The 21,873-nt window shown below is 52.7% G+C and overlaps 3 protein-coding genes across 10 annotated transcripts; 1 reads left to right on the top strand and 2 right to left on the bottom strand.

The window, feature by feature from the left end:
* Positions 1–111: 111 nt before the first annotated feature.
* Positions 112–7,924, top strand: ATXN7L3 (ataxin 7 like 3). 6 transcript variants are annotated; one of them, XM_037809246.1, is made up of 13 exons: positions 112–559; positions 1,907–2,017; positions 2,318–2,450; positions 2,603–2,774; positions 2,972–3,069; positions 3,256–3,278; positions 3,583–3,649; positions 3,786–3,871; positions 4,217–4,285; positions 4,545–4,588; positions 4,858–4,929; positions 5,023–5,180; positions 5,290–7,924. In XM_037809246.1, exons 2-13 carry the CDS (start codon positions 1,967–1,969, stop codon positions 5,436–5,438), a joined length of 1,122 nt encoding a protein of 373 aa, XP_037665174.1. In that variant the 5' UTR covers positions 112–559; positions 1,907–1,966; the 3' UTR covers positions 5,439–7,924. The 6 variants fall into 6 exon arrangements, with proteins under 6 accessions (XP_037665174.1, XP_037665177.1, XP_037665178.1 ...); XM_037809249.1 differs by having other exon boundaries at positions 114–559; positions 3,604–3,649; XM_037809250.1 differs by having other exon boundaries at positions 136–559; positions 3,843–3,871.
* Positions 7,925–7,993: 69 nt separating this feature from the next.
* TMUB2 (transmembrane and ubiquitin like domain containing 2) lies at positions 7,994–12,034 on the bottom strand. Of its 3 annotated transcripts, XM_037809254.1 has the most exons (4): positions 11,258–11,875; positions 9,495–10,061; positions 9,002–9,254; positions 7,994–8,656 (listed from the first exon to the last, which is right to left on the bottom strand). In XM_037809254.1, exons 1-4 carry the CDS (start codon positions 11,290–11,292, stop codon positions 8,633–8,635), a joined length of 879 nt encoding a protein of 292 aa, XP_037665182.1. In that variant the 5' UTR covers positions 11,293–11,875; the 3' UTR covers positions 7,994–8,632. The 3 variants fall into 3 exon arrangements, with proteins under 3 accessions (XP_037665182.1, XP_037665181.1, XP_037665180.1); XM_037809253.1 differs by lacking the exon at positions 11,258–11,875 and adding an exon at positions 11,882–12,034 and having other exon boundaries at positions 7,994–9,254; XM_037809252.1 differs by having other exon boundaries at positions 7,994–9,254.
* A 5,653-nt stretch (positions 12,035–17,687) lies between these two features.
* ASB16 (ankyrin repeat and SOCS box containing 16) lies at positions 17,688–21,831 on the bottom strand. The gene is made up of 5 exons (XM_037810509.1): positions 21,531–21,831; positions 19,462–19,582; positions 18,848–19,340; positions 18,364–18,477; positions 17,688–17,873 (listed from the first exon to the last, which is right to left on the bottom strand). Exons 1-5 carry the CDS (start codon positions 21,829–21,831, stop codon positions 17,688–17,690), a joined length of 1,215 nt encoding a protein of 404 aa, XP_037666437.1.
* Between the last annotated feature and the right edge of the window lie 42 nt (positions 21,832–21,873).

Genomic DNA, 21,873 nt, shown 5'->3' with positions numbered 1-21,873 from the left:
GCGCGAGCAGTCGCTGCGCGCGCGAAAGCGAAAGAAGGAAGAGGAAGGGAGGGCGGGGGCGGGGTGTTGAGGAGGGGCGGGAGGAGGAAGAGGAGGAGGTTGGAGCGCGCTCGCGCTTGGACTTGCGCCCGCGCGGAGGGAGGGGGAGAGGGGCGCGCGCGCGCACACTCGCGTTCTCGTTCGCTCCATCCATCCATCCTCCGGTCGCGGCACGCGCGCGCGCTCCGGGCTCGCGCCGCACCCCCCGCCCGGGAGAGGCGGGCTGGAGTGGGGGGCGGGGGGAGGGGCGCGCGGACGGCGCGCGGACTGCGCGCGGGCGGGGTGAGGTGAGGAGGAGGAGGCGGCGACGGGACGAGAAGGGAGGGGAAGGGGCCATGGCCGCCCGGTGAGGCGGCGAGGCGGGGGGGCGGCCCGACCCCCCGGCCCCGGGCCCTGGGCCCCGGGGAGACGCGAGGACGGACCGACGGACATGGGGCTCCGGAGCAGCCGCCGCCGCCGCCGCCGCCGGAGGACGCGGCCCTGAGAGGCCGCCGGGCCCCGGCGCGGCCCCCCGGGCGGGGTGAGTACGGGACGGAGACAGGGACGGGGGAGGGGCCTGCGGGGGGCGGGGCCCGAGGCGGGGCTTGGGCCCCCTCCCCCCAGGTCTGGGTCAGCGCCCCTTCCCCTCCCCCCGGGCCGACGCGGAAACGCCCGGCTTCACCCGGCTTCCCGGCCCGGCTGGGGCCCCCTGCTCTCCCCCTGTCCGTGTCCCCCTTGGGCGGGGCAGGGCCGGCCGGGGAGGGGGCGCGGGGCCTTTGTTAGGGAGCCAGGCCCCAGCCCCCGGGACAATAGAGACACCCTCCCGGAGTCCTCTCCCTGGCCGGCCGGGGCTGTCGGCGGGCGGGGAAGGAGACGGGCCGGGACGCGTCCCACTCTTCCCACTCTCTGGGGGTCGGTCTGTCCCGGACCGGCGCCGATCTCCGGCGGCTCGACTCTCCTCCCCCCAGTCGGTATGATGCAGCAGCAGTGCCGCAGGGACGGGGGAAGAGTCGAGGCCCGGCCTCCTACCCTCCTCAGTGCCCCTGGCTCATTTGTCAGTCCCCACCCCACTCTAGGCCGGCAGCTCCTCAAACTCGTACCCACCGCTCAGAGGGGCTCCGGACTGTGGGCGCTGTTTGTGAATCCTTTGGTGGGGGTTCCCGGACTTTGGGGCTCTTAGACTTCCGGGCTGGTCCTGAGGGAGAGCGGGTGGTTATCTAAAAGAAGAACAGGTAAGGGAAGTGCCCACTCCTGGCATGCCATCGTACGGGGCTACCCCCTCTTGCTCCTGGTGGCTAGAAATGACCCCTTAGCTCTGGGTTCCATGGGCTCTGCTCCCCTCCTGTAGTGGCAGGCTGATGTTAAGGCAAGGCAGAGTGGGGTGAAGGTTGTAGGGTCCTAGGGCCATTGCTACTTCTGGTAGCAGTACCCCCCCAAGTGGACATCCTGACTGAAAGCAGAGGTGACTCTGAGGAGAGTCTTTAGGGAAGAGGGGGTGTATTTAGGAGTCTCTGCAGTTTTTTTGCCACACCCTGTGGGTTTGCTTTGAGGCCTCAGAGTTCCTTCTCCTCCCCCTGCTGCATTGCACCATGGGTATTGAAGAGGGGTTTGAGTTTTGGGGACCTGGGGTGAGCTGGTGCCTCCTATAGACCCAGAGTCTGATTGGCAGTAGGTAGAGTCCACAGCCTGAGTTCAGGCCTGGGAAGGGCTGGGCCACCTTTGGTGTTCCAGGCCCTGGAGGACCATCCAGAATTACTGAACCCAGGCCTTGGGAAGGGGGATCTCCTGATGCCAGGATTAAGCTCTGGGCAGCAAGGCGGGGAGGGGAGGTGGCAGTCTTCAGAGGTGTCTTGGACTCATACCAATACCCCCACCCCCATATGTGCAGCCGTGTTGCCGCCCGCTGTGCTATGAGCAGTCAGAGCGCCGTCTCCACAAGAGTTTACAAATGAAAATGGAGGAAATGTCTTTGTCTGGCCTGGATAACAGCAAACTAGAGGTGAGGGCTCCCCCACGTGTGCCTCTAGTTCTTCCTCTTGATGTCTCTACCTCGCTGTAGCTGGCAGCCACACCAAAGAGGAATTTGGGTAGTCAGCCTTGTTCCTTAAAGGGTCTAACCAGCTGAAAAGGCCCAAGGATCCGGGAAGAAGAAAAAACGCAAAGTCAAGATGGGGAAAATGGCAAAGAAAGCATTGTTTTTGGCCAAAATGATGTGACAGGAGATTTAGGTGGTGAGAGTTGCTATCATTCCCGAGAGCTGTGACTCTTGTGACCGTGGATGTTCTCCCCCGGGGCCCAGGCCATCGCTCAGGAGATATACGCAGACCTGGTCGAGGATTCTTGTTTGGGATTCTGCTTTGAGGTACACCGGGCTGTCAAGTGTGGCTACTTCTTCCTGGACGACACGGACCCTGATAGCATGAAGGATTTTGGTGAGCTTCAGGGTCGAAGGAGAGCCCTGGGAGTGCTTGGAGTCTCCTTCTCTGGATTCTGCACCACATGTAGAGCCATGGGGCCACATGGGTGGGGACAAGAGGTGAGGGTCCCATGCCTGCCCTGATCGCTACGTCTCTCCTGTCCCCAGAGATCGTGGACCAGCCGGGGTTGGACATCTTTGGACAAGTTTTCAACCAGTGGAAGAGCAAGGAGTGTGTTTGCCCCAATTGCAGCCGCAGCATTGCCGCCTCCCGCTTTGCTCCCCACCTGGAGAAGTGCCTGGGAATGGGCCGGAACAGCAGCCGCATCGCCAATCGCCGGTGAGGGTTCCTCCCCCAACTAGAACCAGAGCTGCTATTACTCTTTTGCTGCCTGCACCGTGGTGTGATCCCCTGGGGCATTTGCAGGGTACATAGGGTGGATTGTAGTTGGCCCCAGATGCTCCACAATACCTCTGAAGGTTGGGGGCACAGAGGAGTGGCAGCCTTGACCTCTTTCCCTTCCCTACCTTTGGCAGGATTGCCAACAGCAACAATATGAACAAGTCTGAGAGTGACCAAGAGGATAACGATGACATCAATGACAACGACTGGTCCTATGGCTCGGAGAAGAAAGGTGTTTGGGGATTTTGGGAAACTTGGGGGACATCAGGAGAAGTGGGCAAGCCGGAATTGGATACACAGTGGTCACAAGTTATCTTAAATGATGGGAGAAGAGTGCAGTTTTGTAATTTTCTTTACCACGTCTTAGAAGATTGGCAATTTAAAGTAATCCGGCTCTTTATCCTATTGTTCCATACAGCCAAGAAGAGAAAATCAGATAAGGTAAGAGCTGGGGCAAGCATGGGGAAAATATGGGCAAAGGACAGACACCCTGCCCCTTTGGGCAGGGAGTCCTCAGGTTTCTTGACTCAAGTTTGAAGGTTATCGGGGGCCTCTGTGGGTTAGGGGATGAGGGTGTCTTTGGTGGGCAGGAGGGCAGCAGAGGCCTTGGGAGAACGGGGAAGGGAATAGAGTAGACAGGCCTCTTATGGGGGAGGAAGAGTAGGAATTTGAGGATGTTTCTTTGTCAAATCTTTTTTCCTTCCCTGGGTTCTCGGCTCCCCCTTATCATTCCCTTTCCCCAAAGCTATGGTATCTCCCATTCCAGAACCCCAATTCCCCTCGAAGATCCAAGTCTTTAAAACACAAAAATGGTAAGCGGGAGTGCTTGAAGTTATGTCTTCTGGGACTTGTTGCTGGGGGGTGGAGGTGGGGGTTTGGGGTACAGGGGTATTGAGGGAGGGCCTGTGATCCTTCTGTCACCCCCACTTCCTCTCTGGTTATTTTCAGGGTTCTCTGTCTGTACCTCTGCATCAAACACCCTTCCCCTTCTTTTTTCTTCTTCAGGGGAACTTAGCAATTCGGATCCTTTTAAGGTGAGTAGAGGCTGCTCCTCTAATGTTCCCTCTCATTTCCTTGTTATGAGTTGGTTCGGATTCAGACAAGTGGGGAAGTGAGCTCTTTGTTGTAGGAACAGAATGCTCACAGCCTGAAGCACGAGGTGGGGTGTCTTAGGTCCTGTAGGTTTTTGTCCTTTCTGGGTCCCAGCCCTCACCCATATGCAGGTGGGATGGAAAGAATCACTTGCAAAACTGCTGGACAGGCCTAAAGCCTTCCCATTTAGAAAGGGATGAGAGAAAGAGACTAATTCTCCACCTCCACCCTTATACCTCCTTTTTTATCTGTTCCTTTTCTAACCTGTACCTCTGGTTCTCTCCCAGTATAACAACTCCACTGGGATCAGCTATGAGACCCTTGGGCCGGAGGAGCTGCGTAGCCTGCTCACCACGGTGAGGAACTAGGGAAGGGGAATGGGTTGGAGCCACAGACAGCAGTCAAGGCCCTGGAGGAGGCTGGTGACATTCCAGGGCCATATAGTCCTTTCTCTGGAATTAGGTTTCCTGGCCAGTAGTGGTCTGGGACCATCTGCTCTGGACAACTTGGGTCACTTCTGCTTGTGCATTCTGTAGCCTTTGTACAGAAGGGAATATCTAGTGTCTAGAGTAGGTTCTCCTCCATCCCTCCTTTCAGCTTATATTCCTCTTCCAGCAATGTGGGGTGATTTCTGAGCATACCAAGAAGATGTGCACAAGGTGAGCACAGTACCTGGGAATGTTGCTGAGGGCCCTCTTGCACACTCTCCCTGGGCATGGGTTGGGTGTATCCCAGGACTTGAGCAATGGGGCTCCCTCCATTCCGCCCCCCTCCTCTAATGGCCAGGCCTTAGGCCACAGTCTGGGGGCTCTTCCTTCATCCCTTCCCTGTGTCCATCCCTCCCTCTTCTCCTGAGGGGAGGGGCTTCACCTGGGTTCCTCAGACATTCCCCTGCCTTGTTGGGGTCTGATAATTCTCTCCCCACCAGGTCCCTGCGCTGCCCCCAGCACACAGATGAGCAGCGGCGAGCTGTGCGGATTTATTTTCTCGGGCCCTCAGCGTAAGCGACCCTCTGAGAAAGGGTGGTGGGTTGTGGAAGGTTAAGATGATGACCCGGATCCCGAAAGCCTTTTTTGGCCCCTCCCCTTTCCAGCATCCTTCCGGAGGTTGAGAGCTCCCTGGACAATGACAGCTTTGACATGACTGACAGCCAGGCCCTGATCAGCCGGCTTCAGTGGGACGGCTCCTCTGATCTCTCACCCTCTGATTCGGGCTCTTCCAAGACGAGTGAGAATCAGGGATGGGGTCTAGGTATGTGTTAGAGCTGGAGCCCAGGGCTCCATGCCTGAAGGAGTGGGGGGCTTCCTCTCCTGCCACAGCCCTACCATGAGTCTCATCCCTTGTGCCTCTTTCTTTTCAGGTACCAACAGCTCCGAGTCACGGAAAACCAAGAAAAAGAAATCCCATCTGAGCCTGGTAGGGACTGCCTCCAGCCTGGGCTCCAACAAGAAGAAGAAGCCAAAGCCACCGGCACCCCCGACGCCCAGCATCTATGATGACATCAACTGACTTGGGTGCAAGGGATAGCCTTTGGCTGAGCAGAGCCCTCTCTCCCAACCCCCACCCAGGTGGATAGCCTGGCAAATGGACAGCTGCTGGGGGTTTGGGCTTGGGAAGCTTGGTGGGCCAGGCAGGCAGAGGATCCAATTATGCACCCCTGGGGGGTAGCAGGGTCCTCTGCAATGGAGCATGACCCCTCGGCGTACAGGACTCAGACCTGGACATATTATGCCTTGGACATAAGTTTGGTGGGGAGACAGTTTTCCTATTTATTGTGAGTTACTGGATGTCCAGCTAGGCCAGGGGCCTGGCCTGGGCACTCTTCCAGGGCACTGCCTGCTCCCCACCCCAGGAACTGAACTAAGCCCTGCTGAGCGGTATTGTGGCCACCTGGGAGGCTGTGGGATGGAAGCTGAGCCTGGAGGGGGCCTCCCCCAGCTACCCTCAGCAATGTGAATGGGTCCGGTGCTTGGAGCTGAGGGGCAGGGCTGGGCCATGTCCTGTGTGCAGAATCTTATCAGATGCCCCCATTCCCAGGGGTAGGCAGGTACAGAGCGCTGTCTGCTGAGGTAGGCACCCAGAACTGCCGCTGCCTTCCCTGCCCCTCAGAGGGGCAGCCCCTTCCCCTCAGTCCCCAGGGGCCTCCGTGGCAGCAGGAGCTGTCCTTTTGTTGTTGAGTGCCAGGAAAGGGCCTTCAGCCTCTGCAGCTTCAAGGATGGGGGAAGGGAAGGGTAGGAAGAGGGAGCTGTGTATCAAAATTACTCCCCCCTACCTTTCCTCCCTGACCCAGAGCTGGTGAGGAGTGGGGCCCCAAGGTGAGAGGGAACGGTGCTGCTTTATTTGAAATGTTTTCTTACCTCATTCCCTGCCCCAGGAAGGGGCCCAGCCTCACCCTCCTGGGGTGGCTCCATGTTCCTCCTGCCTACCCTGTCCCGCTGCCCTACTGGGGCAGCCCAAGTTCCCAGCTGCTGCTTGTCACCCCCCCTTTCACCTTGACCAGCTTCAGTTCCTCTCTCAATGCTCCTGCCTCTGAAGCCTGCCCTGTATCCCCTTCCTTGGCCGCTTTTAAGTTATTTATTCCGTACTTGTGGTTTGGGGCTCTGAGAAAAATCCTAATCTTGTGCCTGCCTTCCCCTTTGCTAGGAGCAGGGTGAGAAGAGAGGGTGGTCTCTGCTCTGGGTTGTCAGTGGAGTGGGAAGGGGCATCATGCCTAGACATTGCCCTTCTGTGGGACTGGCATGGTAGTGCACCCACCTGCCTGGTTTACATCCTGAGATGTACTCTCCCACCTCCATATGGGCACTGCCACTCCCAGGAGCCAAGCTGGAGCACCGCAGTCTGGTGCTGGGAGCAGAGCTGACTGACACAGGGATGGAGTTGACCCTGAGCCATGTTCTCTGGCACTTGCTGGATGTATCCCCTGCCTTCCTTCCAGGAGGAGTCATCCCACATTTGGGTAGCCAGTACCCAGGACTGGTTGGACTGATTTGGGGTTAGGGACCCTAGAGAGTAAAGGGAACAACAGAGATAGGGCTGCAAGACTGTCTGGAACCCATGTCCCCATGGGGTTGTTCTGATTGTGGTTGACACTTGGTTACAAATTGGTTTTTAACCCAAGAATTCTGATTATTTTTTAAAAAGCCAAACAATTTTTGGCAGGAGCTAGAATAAATCCTGGGGCCTGGGTTCCTCTGTTCTTGACCCTCCACACCCTTCTCCCTCTAAGGGGAAGCCAGAGGGGAAGGAGGATCTCAGCAAGTCTCTAGCCTGCTTCCAAATGAAGTCTTGGGAGTAGGTTGAAGGTGAAGGGAGGAAGGCCTGACGGCCACTCTCCCTTCTGAGGCAGCTTCAGCTCAGGCCCTAACTCACCCTTTCCCCTCTGGCCTCTCCCTTTCCCCTTTCTGATTGGAGGAAGAAATGGGAAGTAGTTTGGGAACTGGTTTGTCCACATGTACTTCCCCAATGTTCCTTGGCCCACCCTCAGGACAGAGCCCCCTGCCCAGGCTGGGTAAGAGGTGGGCTTGGTCCAGCAGGGATCCTGAGGGAACACTTTTCCTTTTGGGGAGAGAGTAATCCCCCCACCCCCACCCACGGTGTAGTTGAACAGGGGCTAGGAGCTTCCCACTCCCCTCCTCCTAACAGCAGGCTGTGTGGGTTTCAATTCCCATCCTTCCCACCCCAGCTAGGTGTTGTCCACCTTGTATCCTATCGTGTGTCCGAGTGTGTGGGGGGGGGTTCTGTACTAATTTCCATGGCCGGTGGCTTTTCCTTCCATGCATCACTCCCCCCCGCATGCCCAGGGGCCACCTGCCTGGCATTACCGCATGCTGGGGTCATTGGGGGAGGGGGGGTGGGGCTCACGCTGTCCTGTGGTCTTGAGATTTTTATTTTTGCATATGTAATCCATCCTGTACAGGTAGCTAACTTTGTAAACGCTGTGTATTCCCCCTGCCCCCATGGCTGCTGGTGTAAATAAACTGCATCTCCCGTTGGTAGCCTGGCCTACCCACCCTCATTACCATGTTGCTGGTGGCAGGGAGGAGAGCAAAGCCATCCTCTTAATGTCACGGGAGGCTCCACAGCCATAAAATGGAACTTTATTCAGTCACAGACACTGACCCTCCATCCAAGAACCCCAGAAGCAGGGGCCTAGAGCCCAGTGCACCATACCCATGGCTAGTCCTTGGGAGCTGGGCAGGGTAGGATGCTGGCTGAGGGCCAGCGCTGTCTCTCACAGCCTCAGGCCTAGGGTAGCAGCAGCTGTAGCCTGGCCTCTCCGCATGCTGGGGGCTTGGCTTTGTGCCCTGATCCCCTTCCTGATTGGGCTCTATAAAGGACTATTAAAAAAAAAAAAACAAAACACAAGCAAAGTGCTTTGAAAGAAGGGAGAACAAGGAAAACTGCCCAGAATGTGGAGAACGCCCTATTTCTGCTACAGAAGTGGAGGAAGACTAGGTGCTTTTAGGAAAGCTGGCACAATCTTCATTCCTGCCTGTGTCATTTTAGTCTCAAAATGACTGATCCTTGACTAAGGAATTGAAGGATACTCCAGGTTCCCGACGGAAGTATGCTGGGGCCATGCCGAGCTGCCCTGACAGGCGGCCCTTGGGGGCTGGGTAGCAGACATGCAGGACACCAGGAAAAGATAGGGCCGTAGCTGGGAGGGAATCCTCAGAGCCCAGGCTCTCCACTGAGCTGGGCCATCAGCTCTGAACTCCTTCAGGACCCTAGAAAGTGAGGGAAGATGACCTCATTTCTACCTGAGTTCTGCTTGCAGAGGGACGTCTGTACCCTTGTGGACACGAAGGAGAAGCCCTGTACCTGCCTCCTTTGTCCTATGCAGGGGGCACCCACATCCTTTCCACCCCTCCCTTCCAGGCCCTTGGCCCAGCTCGGGCTAGGAAAGGGGAAAGGCCATAAAGGAGGAAGACCATGCCTTTCATTTTCTCCCTATGTCCTTATCGTCCATACATCCCAAATACTAGGAAGCTGAAGAAGACAGTGACCCCCACCAGAGAGACAGTGGCAGGTGCTGTGAAGAACTGGCGGTAATTGATACGGAAGTACCATACCACACCCAAGAGCACCACAAATACAGGCACCATGAGGCTGCCCACGTTGACACCGAGGTTGGGTGGCTCAGTGGCTGAGGAGTGGCCCAGCGAGGCTGGTGTGCCTGGAACAGCTGACCCTGGGGGTGAGCGATGGCAGTGGATCACACAGTTGTCGGTAATGTTCAGGGAACGCAGTGTGCAGGCTGGGTCCTGCAGCAGGCGGCCCTGGTAGATCAGTTTCATCTGGCTCTCTTGTCCAGGGAAGTATTTGCTGTAAGGAAAGACAAAAGGAAAGAAGGGTGAGGAATGAGGTAGCCATCAGGCCTGGACTAATAAAGCAGGGTAATGGGGGAAAAATAAAGGGTACACTTCTAAGGAAGTGCCCCACCCACCCTTGGTAGGAGCTGGACCCAACACATCCCTGCTGCTGCATATGTACCAGCCTCGTCAGAGACAACCAAGGGCTGGAAGCATGGGGCATAGGCAGCCTCCCGCTTTCCAGCCCACTCACCTTTTCAGGGCACCCACAGTATCCTCTGGCCTGGCAACTGCCAGCTCCTCGGTGTCATTGAGGAATTTGAGCCGCACATTGATGAGTCCAGGGCTGGGAGGGAGGCAGGTGTTATCCTCAGGTCTCAGGGGGGCCTCTGGACTGCTGCTCTCTGGGCCTGCTTGTCTTTTGGGCAGGCCTTGGATGTCAAGCAGATGCTCAAGGCTGGGCTCAACATCACTCCCAGCTCCAGGCTCCCCCATGGAGTCTCCCCCACCTTCGTCAGCTTCTTCAGCCTTCTCATCATTTACCTCTGATGGATGGGGGGGTTCAGTTGACTCTGGGGTGCCTTGGCCTGACACCAGATGGTCCACATGCCCCAGGTGGAGTACAGATGTTTCACCGGCTGACACAATAGTGCCCAGGAGCTGGTTGCTACCATTGTCTGCTACGTAAGTAGAGAGCCAAGCTAGGACCAAGGCTAGAATCAGCACCACCACACCTGCCACCACCGTCACCTCATTACCCACACCCTCAATGAGGGTGACATCAGAGAGCTCCATGGCCTTGTTGCTGACTGGGTCCACGCTGCAGGAACAATGGAGAATAGTATCAGTAGGGTCTGCAGGTTGCAACCAGGTTTCTAGTTTGTTTAGGTTCTAAATGGCCCAGCCCTGAAGGAAAAGGGGAGTTCGGTGTCCTGTAGAAGGGGAGACAAACCTTCCTAACTGTGGACCTCAATCTAAAGCCAAAGACTTACATTTTGCCTCAATTTAAAACTTCTTCTTTCACATCCCGACCCCTCCAACAAGCATGAATCACTGGGAAAGTCTCAGAGGCTTGCTGCTGTTGCAGCCTCTGTTTGTTGCTTTTTTGGTAGGTAGGGAGAAAGCATTTGCTTTTTCGAGCCCTGAGTTTCTCTAGGATTTCTATCACTTCATCAAGCAAATGTGCCCCATGAGCAGCCTCCAAGGTAGCTTCAGAGAGACCAAAAACCTTGGAATATTTTACGTTGTAGCCCCTTTGGAAAGCACAGTGCAGTCACCCTGGCTAGATTGTCTCATTTTAACCCTATCTCATTCATAGTCACGGACCTAGGCCCAGATGGTAAAAGCCAAAGTTAACCTATCATCTAAAGCAGAGTCAGCCTGCCCCAAATGAACAATTCTGTAGGAGCCATCAGCAGGATGGATGCCACAAACACCACCCTCCTGGGTCACCACATGCTCACAACTGCAAAAACCACCGCCCAAGTGGAAATGATTTAGAAAAGCCTTCAAAACAGCTCTCACAATCCATATCCTAATCTCTCTTCTTGTACTGTACAGATTTTCCCTTGGCAGGTTCTTAGAAAGGCGGGAAGGATCTCTGCTTCTCTTTGGGGTATCTATTCTTTCCCTTGGAGAATCCACTGCTTTCACAGCTGTCCCTGGGCAATTCCAATCTGGTGATTATCATTATCAGACTATTCTCACAGCACCTATAAAACTTCATTATACTATCTATCTGTCCATCTCTCCTCACTAGACTCCTGTAAGGCCAGGATCATATGCATTCCTCTTTGTACCACAGTGCCCAGCATAAAGCCATAGTAATTGCTCAAAGAATATTTGTGGAACAAATCAACAACTGAATAGTTTCTTCACCCTTATTTAGCACACCAACCCTGGAGTCAGAAGAAAACTATAATCCCAGTCTTGCCTCTTACTAGTATGTAACCTTGGACAACTTTCTCAGAACCTCAGCCTTCTCATCAGTAAAATGGGATTAAAAATAGTACCTACCTCATAAAGCTGTTTTGAAGATGACGTAAAATCATCGAAGCAAAATACTTAGCACAGTGCTTGGCACATTGCAAATGTTCAGTAAAAAAATGGTAGCGATTATTTATCACTCCCACAACTAACCCCTGATGGTAAGCAGGTTAGTGTCATTAACCCCGATTTACAGAAAAGGAAATTGCGACGAACAGAGGCGAAACGACTGGCACTGATATTGGTCAATTTCGTGGGGATGGGCCGGGTAGGACTCCAGGCCTCCAGCCTCAGAGGCCTCTGCTCTCTCCGCAGCCTGTGAGAGACTCTGACCGCGCAATGAGGAGGGGTCCCCGGCCCAGCCTTTTCTAAGAAGGCTCCGCGTCTCAGCGACCCTATTATCGCGACGCTGGAGAGGGGCCCGTGGGCTCACCCGAGCCAAAGGACTACCAGGTCCGGGCTGCCCCGCCCAAGCCCAGCTCTCCCAGTCCGTGAGGGGTAGGGTCAGGTGAGGGGGTCACAAACCATCCACACCCCTCAAGCTTCGGGGCGGGGCTGGGAGACTGAGGGCGGAGCTTGAGGACGCGGGGAGTCATGGGAAATTAAAGGGGGCTTGGTCCAGTACTCGGCCTGGATAGGGAAGGAAGTCCTCACCTGAAACGGCCAGATTAAGTGCTTTGACTTCGCCGAGACAGCACGTGGACTCGCCTTTCTGTAAGGGACGGGCCGGGGCCGGGGCCGGGGGAGAGACTGGCAAGTCCCAATTCTGTCCAGAGTCCGGTTTTCCGGCTTCTTCCGGAAGTTGTTTTACCGGGGACAGGAAGTCCCACCTCCACGCCTTGTATTGATGACGCAAACTTACGTAAGGCGGAGTGACGTAACGTATATTTAAAAAGAACAGGTTTCTCAGCGGAAAGAGGGGTGGAGTCATTGTTGGCGGGCTCGTGACTCTCCCGGGGCAGGGCCACGCCCAGTGGGCGTGGCCGATGGCGGCCTAAGGGTGAGGGGTGGAGCCAGGTGTGGAGGAGTGAGTCTGGAGAGAGCTCCTTGGGAAACGAGCGAAAACTTCGCGCCTGGAAAGCTGTCCGGGTTGGCGATCCCGGGTAGAGTTGGTGCGAGTTTCCCTCTTCCCGACTTTGTTCTTCCGGCTTTGCTCCCAGTCTCTCGCGCTAATTGGATTCACTACTGCTTTGCAGCGTGCTCCGAGCTCCACGTTAGTGGGAGTCCTTAAGGACTAGTCTTGTCGACTTCTAAGAGCTCAGCTCAGGGCTAGTGGAAGAGACAGACAAGAAGACAATTTAGTCACCGTCCGGTGCCGGAAGAGTGCGGCTCCAGGTAATAAGGGACCGTGATAAATTAGGCGGGAAAGCATTTCAAGGAGGGCTTTTCACGAGGGCGGTGACGCCTCAGCCCCCACCCGGATCCCTCAAGGCACAGATTCAGCGCAGGCTTAGGGCGCAAGAAAAAACAGGAGCCTAAAAAAGCCAGGGGAAAAAAGTTCAGCTTCGAAGAACTTATATACAAATTTTTGCAATTAAAAAATTCTAAAAACGTACTGGGGACTGTTTGTTTTTTGGCGAACTTGTGATTGAAATATAAATAATACAGGCAGGAATTCTAATACATTATTATTTATTCATAATTCATGAAAAAAAGAGCTCGGTATTTTTCACCAACTGAACACAGGTGGAACCAGCGCCCAGATCAAGAAATAGAAAATTACCCCAGAACCACCTTTCCAGTTCTCCAGTCACTAATCCCCAAAGAGTATAACCACCGTCTGATTTCTGTCACCATAGATTAGTTTTCCCTGTTTTTGTACTATATAAATGGAACCATACAGTGTGTACTCTTTGGTGTCTGGCTTCTTCTGATCAACAAACAGTATGTGAGATTCAGGTACTGTTACAATTTCGGCATGCCATGTACCTTTTGCATTTTAAGCTTTAATGTATTTATTTTTAAGAACCTGGAGTACATCATAATCCAGTTAAAGAGAATTTTGAAGAATGAGTAGGGATTTACTAAGCAGAGTTCCAGAGAGAACAGTAATAAATATCTGTTGAGTGAATGAACCACCCAGTTGAATCATGTTAATGCTTTTGTATAATAATAGCCACCACATATATTGAGAGCTTGCTACCTCCCAGGTTCTGTGCCGAGCACCTCACATACATTATCTCTTGGAGCTCTATGAGTTAACTATTGTACCCATTTTACAGATATGGAAACTGAGGCTCAGAAAGAATAGATAATTGTCCAAATTACACAGTTAGTTTTGTAAAGTCACCCAGGTCTGCCTTGTTTATGCATATGTATTATGTATTAATAAGATCTTTTTGTCCATAATATTTGGTCCCCTACTTTTTTTCACTTAACTATATACCATGAATCTTTTACCATGTCACTGAATATTTTATAACATTATAACATAGTTTTAAATAGCCGCCTAACAGTATTTTCCATACTGCACAATAATTTTTCAACTAATCTCATTTGAATGGACATTCAAATTGTTTTCAGTCCTTTGTTTTTAAACAGATGAACATCTTTTTAGATCATTGTACACATCCATGATTCTTTCCTTACGATAAATTCCTGAAATTGGAATTGCTGGGTCAAAGGGTGTTCATATTTTTATGGTTTTTAATACAGGGTGCCACATGTCCTCCAGAAAGTTTTACCTATTCAATTCCCGTGGACAGTGTGGTGGCACCAATGAGGCTGTTTCCTTTCCCCCAAAAACATACTACTGAAGCTAGAGGGGAAAGGGGAATAAATGGCTTTTGAGAAATGAGAGGATTCTGAAGATGTTTCTATGCCAAGAGGAAGGAGCAGAGAGGGAAGAAATGATAAAGTCACATTTAGAAGGGAATACCTGAGTAGCGACTCCTGGAAGCCGGGAGGGTGGAGCAGGTGGGTCGGGGCCTCTCCTAGGCAGGAGGCGGGGCAACCGGCTTCCCGGCAGCTCTAGGCACCTGACCCACCCGTTTGGAGTTAGGTACGCGTACTCTGTGTTCCCCCAGCTGCATGAACTGGCTTCTGCCTTAACACTTATCACACTACATTGACATTTTTCATTTGTCTGTCTTACCAAATTTCTTGAGGGCAGGAACTGTGGTGTTTTTTTGTTTTTGTTTTTGTTTTACTCTCCTATCCCCCAAATCTATCCCAGTGCTTGAATGCAGCAGAGACTTGATAAAAGATTTGTTAAATGAGTGATGGATGGATTCATATTATTCGAGGTGGGGGTGGGAGGAGGATTTGAGAGAATTCCCTCATGTGCTGGCCAGAGGTGAAGTCTTAAAATAGCCATGGTGATGAGGTGAAATGGACAAGGGAAAGAGGAAGGATTGGCTGGGACTGGAGATGGACTTGGAACACTCAGCAGCTAGGATTACGGGTTGGAAAAGGTGGCTGCTGAGTCTAACATGGGAGGCAGCTTTGCTGCCTGTGTACAACAAAAGGACAAGATGCAGTGGAGTTACAGGAGTTTTGAAAGTGGCTTTCAGGGTTGGGTATTTGAGGGTGGAGGAATTCCAAGAAGAAAGGTGAGGAATGAAGGAAAGCCTATAGCTAAGACTATATCACTGCCCAACTTTGGTCCCCTTTATATATAATAATAATGACTAAAAATAGAATATTTTAATGGATCATTACTCCTTGGACATTTTTCATGATGTAGTTTATGTGATTTTTATTTTTCCTAAACCATTGAACTTAGTTATATTTTTATACCTCTGTGTGAAAGGTATGATGGAGAATGTATTTTTTGGTCCTGTATGCTGCCTTAACTACATATGTTTATAAAAAACAAAAAGTATCCCTTCCTTAATTAACCACTACACATTATTTGTTTTAAGTCTGCCGATTTGATAGGCAAAAGGGTAAAGGGTCTCTTGTTATTCTTTTAATTTGCATTCATTTGATTAGTAGCGATTATGCACATTTTTCATGTTTCATTGATCATTTTGTAAATTACCTGTTTGTGGCCTTTGCCCTTTCTTCCCTTAAAAAAAAATTCACAAGAATCCATAGATATCCCTTTATAAAAAATTCATATACGGACCATAAAAAAAGTCCCCTTGGCCCACCCAGTCCTTCTCCCCTCTCCAGAGGAGGATTCTTGGACACAGCCTTCCAGGCTTTTTTCTATTGATTTGCAATCATATAGTATTGTATTCCAGCCTGTCTTCGCCTTAACAACAGTCTCGGAAATCTTTCCAAGTTAATATACTTGCCGGCCACTTGGAATCCCTTCCCAGTTTTCTGCTGAGGGTATCGCCATGTGTAAGGGCTAAGTTATATTCCATATTCCACATTTGGGTTGTTCCCAAGTTTGTACTGTTGCAGGCAAAGCTGTGATGTGTATTCCCACATGTATCTGCCTTTTGTATGTTTGGGGAGCTGTTTTTAAAGATCCTGCCAAATTGGTCACCAAAGAGGCAATTTCCTTTCTGACCAAAAGAATTTGCAAGTACTTATTTCTCCATATCTTCACAGGCACTGGGTATTACCAATCTTTAATATGTTTTGCAGTCTGGCGAGTGAATGATAGCTTGTCATTTTAATTTGCACCTCCCTGACTGCCAGTGAGGTTGAACATCCTCTTTCATTGATTGAACAAAAATCTGAGTGTCCATTCTCTGCCAGGCACTGTACAGGCCCTGAGTCAATAATGTTGAGCAGAACAGATGACATCCCTCTTCTCATGGATCCAGGAAAGAAAATTTTTTAGCTGCAGATTTTTTTCCAATATTTGTCTTTTACTTGTGTTTATGATTTATTTTCTAATCAAACAAACTTTTTCTGCTAACTTTTTTCTTTTATGTTTTGACCCTGAAAAATCTCCTCCTATCCCCAAATAATATACATAATCACCTGTATCTTTTGTTTTTTAAACTAGGAATTTTGTTTTAGCTGGAACTAGAAGGGGAAAGGCCAAGCATCCGCTGTAACGGAGTGGAGAGCGTGGCATCCTCCCGCAGAGTTGATGCTCCCAGCCTAGGCCTAGGACTGGGGAGAATTTCCCTGTCCTCTCTCAGGCCTTTCACTCTTTTTAATGACAGCAAAAACCCCATCCAGATAGGAGAGGTGGCTGCCCTGCATAACAAAGTCAAAGAGTGGTGCGCAGGTGAAAGAGCATCTCCGCAGATACCCCTTTCCTCAGAGGAGGGAGGGCTGGGCACCTGCTGTGGGAGGCAGATTCCAGGACACCCCCGCCCTGTCCCCACTGTGTGATCCCGATTCGCAATGGGAGCTCAGAGCCCAGGGTCCCTCGGCTAGGACCAGGAGAGCAGGTCGCCGGGAGCCCGTCCCCAATGCACCCGTGCGGTGGGTACTAGAGGCTCACAGCCTTGGAGAGGCCTTGGGGCCAATGTCAGTGGTGTTCTGATAACCTTTTTTTCTATCGTAAGAATAACAGTCGCTCAGGGCAGAAAACTGGGAGCCACAGAAGAGCACAAAGTGAGGAAAATAACAACATCCACACTTTGGTTCTATGTGCAAAGCATTTATTTGCATTCATAAAAACTGGCTCGGTTTTTAAAGCTTCCTCCTAAAGATGCACCAGAGGAGCACAGGGGAGGCAGGGGAAGCTGGGGTCTAGTCCTCCTGTCACGGACCCTCAGAGACCATAAGTGTGACCTTTATCTAATAAGAGACCATGCATCACTCCTGGAGGGAGGACACAACAATAAATGGGGCCAGGCCTCTTAAGTACAATACTGAGGAAGGATACTGCTGGGTTGGTCAAGGGAAGCTCTGCAGAGCTGCTGCTATTTGAGCTGAGTCGGAAGGTCAAGTCAGCCTGGACCAGGCCAGGCCAAAAAAATGTGGGAAGGGTACACCAAGCAGAGGGAAGGGCACATGCAAATGCCTGGAAACAAAGGAGAGCAGATCATATCCAGCAATGGGCAAATAGTTTACAACAGTGGGATTATGAGAACCTCAGAAAGGAGAAAAAGGGTCAAAGGCCAGAGAGCATGGCAGAGGCCAGGCTCTGGAGGCTTTGTCTATCTTGTTGAGGAGTTTTGATTTTAGCCCATAGGAATTGTGATTTCCAAAGATCATTCCAGCAGCTGTGCATGGCCTGGGTTTCAAGACTCGTCAGCAAGATCCTCCTTTGAAATGACAAAGGCAGGCTGGCCAGAGGCTGTGCAGTTAGAGGCAGGGTCCACCATTCTTTAGGAGGCTGAACAGGTACACAGGTGGTGGGGGTGGGGAGGCCAAAAGGATCCACAGTCTCCTGGCTCGGGGTGTCAGAGTGAATGGGAGAGCCCTCCGCTGAGGTATAGGAGTCTGGGGACGTGTTGAGTGCAGACCTTCCTGATGGAGAGAAGATCTGAAGTTCAGGTCCAGTTGGACATCAGCAGGTGGCGTGAGAAAAACAGGCTCAGGGACTGGTCCTTTAGGGCTGGAGGGGGCAGGACTAGCTGTGGGAGCAGCCCAGGCGCAGGGTTCACTGGATGAGTCCCTCAACACGCAGCAACAGGTAGTCTCGGAGGAACTGAGGCAGTGGCAGGCGGGTGGCAGCCTGGCGGCAGCGACCACCCAACTGAACACGCACAGCCAACCGGGCCAGGTGCTGCAGCCGTCTGGGCTGGTTCACCATGCACAGGGCTGAGCTGTAGAAGGCTTCGTGCTCCTGGGCCGGCAGGGCAACAGGGTCAGATAGGCCAGCACCCTTGACACCCTGCCCTTTCATCTGGGGGTGTCCCCATGATAAGGGTGCTGGGATTTTGCAACATGCATCCACCCAGGTATCTGGTGCCTCTGGAAGGACTCAGACTTGGAGCCAGAGAGGCCCTGCAGGGGTGATGGGGGCTGGGATCACACTGCAGGGTCTCCGCCATGTCTGCACCCACCCCCACCCCAAAGATGGCTGGCACAGTGCCCACTGGGCCATACTGCCTGGAAAAGGTTTGTGCTGATGCAGGTAAGAGACTGGAGAGGTGTGTGGAATAAGAGGTCAGCTAGCTGCTAGGGGAGTGAGGGTCCCCTGTGACCCAGGGGTTTTACCCCGCCATCTGCCTCTAGCCCCAGGTGCCCTCCTGCTCCGCCCTCCTGTGGCTCATCCTGCCTCTCCATCTTCCCCTAGGGCCCAGGAAGGTGCTCTGCCCCCAGGATGGACATACCTGCCACAGCTCCGGGAGCACAGCCTCAGCCCAGGTATTGCAGGACGGGACACAGGGGTAGGCATTCAGCAGGACTTCCAGAGCCCGAGGGAAGGAGGCACAGACTTTCAGCATCTAGGAATCAAAGAGGGTCTCAGGGGTGCTCTGCCTTCTCCAACCAAGGGTAAACTGGAATCCAGCCAAACCCAACACCCCCACAACACACCCTAATTAGGGAGGGAGAGGGTGGTAAGGCTTGAGTCTCTTCATTTTCTATGCCTCAGTTTACTCCACCCCTTGAGTGTGTGCCAACCTGGCCTCAGACAATTTTCTTGGGGGTGGGTGGGGTGGGTTTCCTACCTTAGACATCCCACCACCAACTTGGCCCTCTTCCTCCCTCCCAAGATAAGACTCTTGGCGGCTTTTAGTGTCAGTCTGCTGGCCCCATCTCTTCCCCTCAATTCCAGCCTCAGGCTCCCCCACCCAGCCTCTTCCTCCTGCACACCTCAGGGCTCACAGGCTGTGCCCCGTAGTCCAGCAGCGCTGCGAAAAGGCCCTCGGGCTCCCAGTTAGGGGTGTCCTGGACGGCCTGCAGCGCGCAGTCCATGGGTGTGTGGCCCGCCCCATTGGGGACCCCAGCGCGGGCTCCGTGCTGCAGTAGCAGCTCTGCCAGGCCCCCGCAGCCGTTTGCACAGGCATTGTGCAGCGGCGTGTGGCGCTTGCGCCCGGCCTCCCGGGCGTCGGCCCCAGCCTCCAGCAGCCGGCGCGCCACTGCCTCTCGCTGCAGGCTGCGGCCTGGGCCCTCGGCCTCCGCGCACGCCGAGTTCAGGGCCGTCTCGCCCTGGCTGGTGCGCAAGCCCACGTCCGCGCCATGCTCCAGGTAGAGGGCCACGTGCATCTCCAGGCCGCGGGCTGCTGCCACATGCAGAGGTGTCACCTCACTCTCCCGGGCTGCCAGATTCACGGTTGCTCCCGCCTCCAGCAGCAGCTTGGCGCACCTGGGGGCAGGGCGTAAGGCCCCGGGGCAAATCTTGAGGTTCCAAGGCCTGGCCTGTGAAACCGCCCCCCCCCTCCCCAGCCTCCTCACCACCACACCCACACCCACATACCCTTCCCTACCATCCCTTTCCATTCGGGTCCAGCCTAGTGTCTGCCATCCCAATCACAAGCCCAGGGATAGAAGCAGAGCTGGAAGGTCCATCAAAGTCACCCGGAGCTCCTTCAATTTTCAGGTGCAGAACTTCAGCCCAGAAAGGTCTGGGTGCAACCAGGGACACATAGCTAGTTAGTGGCTGTTGCAGAATTAGAACTCACTGCCCAGACAGACCCTCCCAGAGTCTAACCTGGCTCCCCCATACAAGTGGGACCCCAAGGCCCTGTTCTGAATCTTTTATCAGTGGTCTCCTCTAATATTTTGATAGCACAGAATTTTGAAAACACACTAATATGTATGCTCTGAAGCATAGAAAATTAGAGTAAGAGCCCAAAAGAAAAATAAATGGAAGTTTTTGAAGACCACTTAAGAGACCAGCACACCCACTCCGGCAAGCAAAGGCCTCTGGGGGGCCAACTTTGCCACTTTCCCCTAGAGAAAGCAAACAAAGCCAGCCAACCAAAAACCACATTTTGGGACGCACATGTTTCATAGTCTTCTAGTGCCTGAAAAAATTATTGGCCAAACACAGTTGCTGCAAATATGCATCATTACACATTGTGGGGTAAATCAAACAGACAACAAATGAAATTAATAATAATGAAATGAGACTGACGGCAATTTATAATTAAAGAGCCAGAATGGCAGCCACTGGAAACTCAGGAGCAGCTCCAGCAATCTGGATGAAGCCCTGATAACACTGTGCCCAGCCGTGCCTGTGGAAAGGGGCTTACCCAAGCTTGCCCTGGGACAATTGGAAAGGCCTTCTAGAAGGCAATCTGTAACAAAACATAGTGTGTCATGGAAAAAAAATTAATTGCCCTTTAAAATTGCTGGCCTCAACTAAGGAGGGTGGATCCTGTGAAGGAAACCCCAGGGTTTCTGAGTGGCTGAAGTAGTTGATGGCTCTCTTGGCTCAACAGGCACTCTGGCCTTGGGTCGGGGTGGGGTGGGCAGTTCTGCACAGGAGGACCTGGAGTTGAGCTTGAGAGGGGCCAAGGAGCTGAACTGAAGGAGCCGAGTTTGGAGTTCTAGAAGGATGGGGGGTTGGGAAGGGAGAAGGGTGGAAGGGGAGAATAAGAGGTGGGGTGGGGAAGGGAAGAGTGGGGAACGGGTTTGATCCATGTGACTGGTGCTGCACCCCAAACTGTGGAAATGGTCAAGACTCTTTAAAGATGCCTAATAGTAAATGGTAAATTATTTGCATTGCAGCAAATTAAATCCCAGGTGCTCCTCAATCTTGGGTAAAGCCTGACTTGCTTTTGTTTTGTTTTAGGATTGAAATTAAGGAAGAGGCTGAGTTCCATTTTGGGAATCTTGCGGGGACAAGATAAGGATGCCACGGATCTAAGTGAACTGTTGCAGCCAAGTAGGAATTTAGAGCCTGTGATGAGAGCCTAAGCTCTCCAAAGATTTTGAATCCCAAAATACATGGGTGGGTTAGGCTGTCTCCAGGGGATCTTAAGAGCAGGGCGATCTCAATTGGGGTACTGGGTTTACATGTACAAATCCTCTGGCCAGAATTTATCCTATGGCAATCATCTGACAAGGGCACAAAGATGTCCATCATATTGTTATTTAAAATAGTAAAAGAATAAAATAAAATTAAAACACGGAAACCAGCCTATTTGGGAGCTAATTCAATCAATCATGGCGTATCCACAGAGTAGAATTTAGGTCTTTAAAAGGTTATGTGGACTGATGGTTACTGACATGGAAAGATGTTACATTAAAAAAAAAATCAGTTTATAAAACAGCATTAGAGTATAATCATATTCTATAAAAGAAGAAAATATTCCTATGTGTGGATGCATATATGCAGAGTAAAAACTGTTAGAATATACCTGTGTTACTCTTAGTAGTCTGTGATTATTTTTAGTCAGGAAAAACTATTTTAATTCTGCAAAGATAACCGAATCACCAACTCTGCCTCATCTCTGCTCAGGAGGGAGCTAGAATTGAGTCTGGGGTCTGGAGGAAGGGGAGAGTGCCACGCTGCCCACCCATCCCTCTTCTCTGACCCTCCTCTCCCTACCCTGCTCAGCCGACCATGCCAGCTGGTTGCTCACGGTCTCCACGATCACGTTGGCGGCCTCTTCATCTCGGAACAGGGCTTGGACCTGCTGCAAGTCGCCAGAGAACAGAGCGTTGTGGACCACAGGGTCACGGCAGGCACAGCGAGGCCTAGTGAGCCGGGCCCGGGGGCTCGGGGGGCACCTGTGGCTCCGGCACTGCCGGGCAGCTGCCCGCCGCCGGTCCTCCCACTCCAGCCACTCCCGCTGCAGGCGGAGGGCGCGCAGGGTGGAGGAGGTGAAAGGGAAGGTCTCCCCTGCCATGGTGAGGGGCCCAGGGGTCCAGGCAGTGGCACCTGGGCAGAG

Source organism: Choloepus didactylus, chromosome 18, assembly GCF_015220235.1.
Source record: "Choloepus didactylus isolate mChoDid1 chromosome 18, mChoDid1.pri, whole genome shotgun sequence".
Taxonomy (NCBI): domain Eukaryota; kingdom Metazoa; phylum Chordata; class Mammalia; order Pilosa; family Megalonychidae; genus Choloepus; species Choloepus didactylus.
The sequence above is the reverse complement of the archived record's forward strand: the minus strand, read 5'-3'. Positions and strand labels throughout refer to the sequence as shown.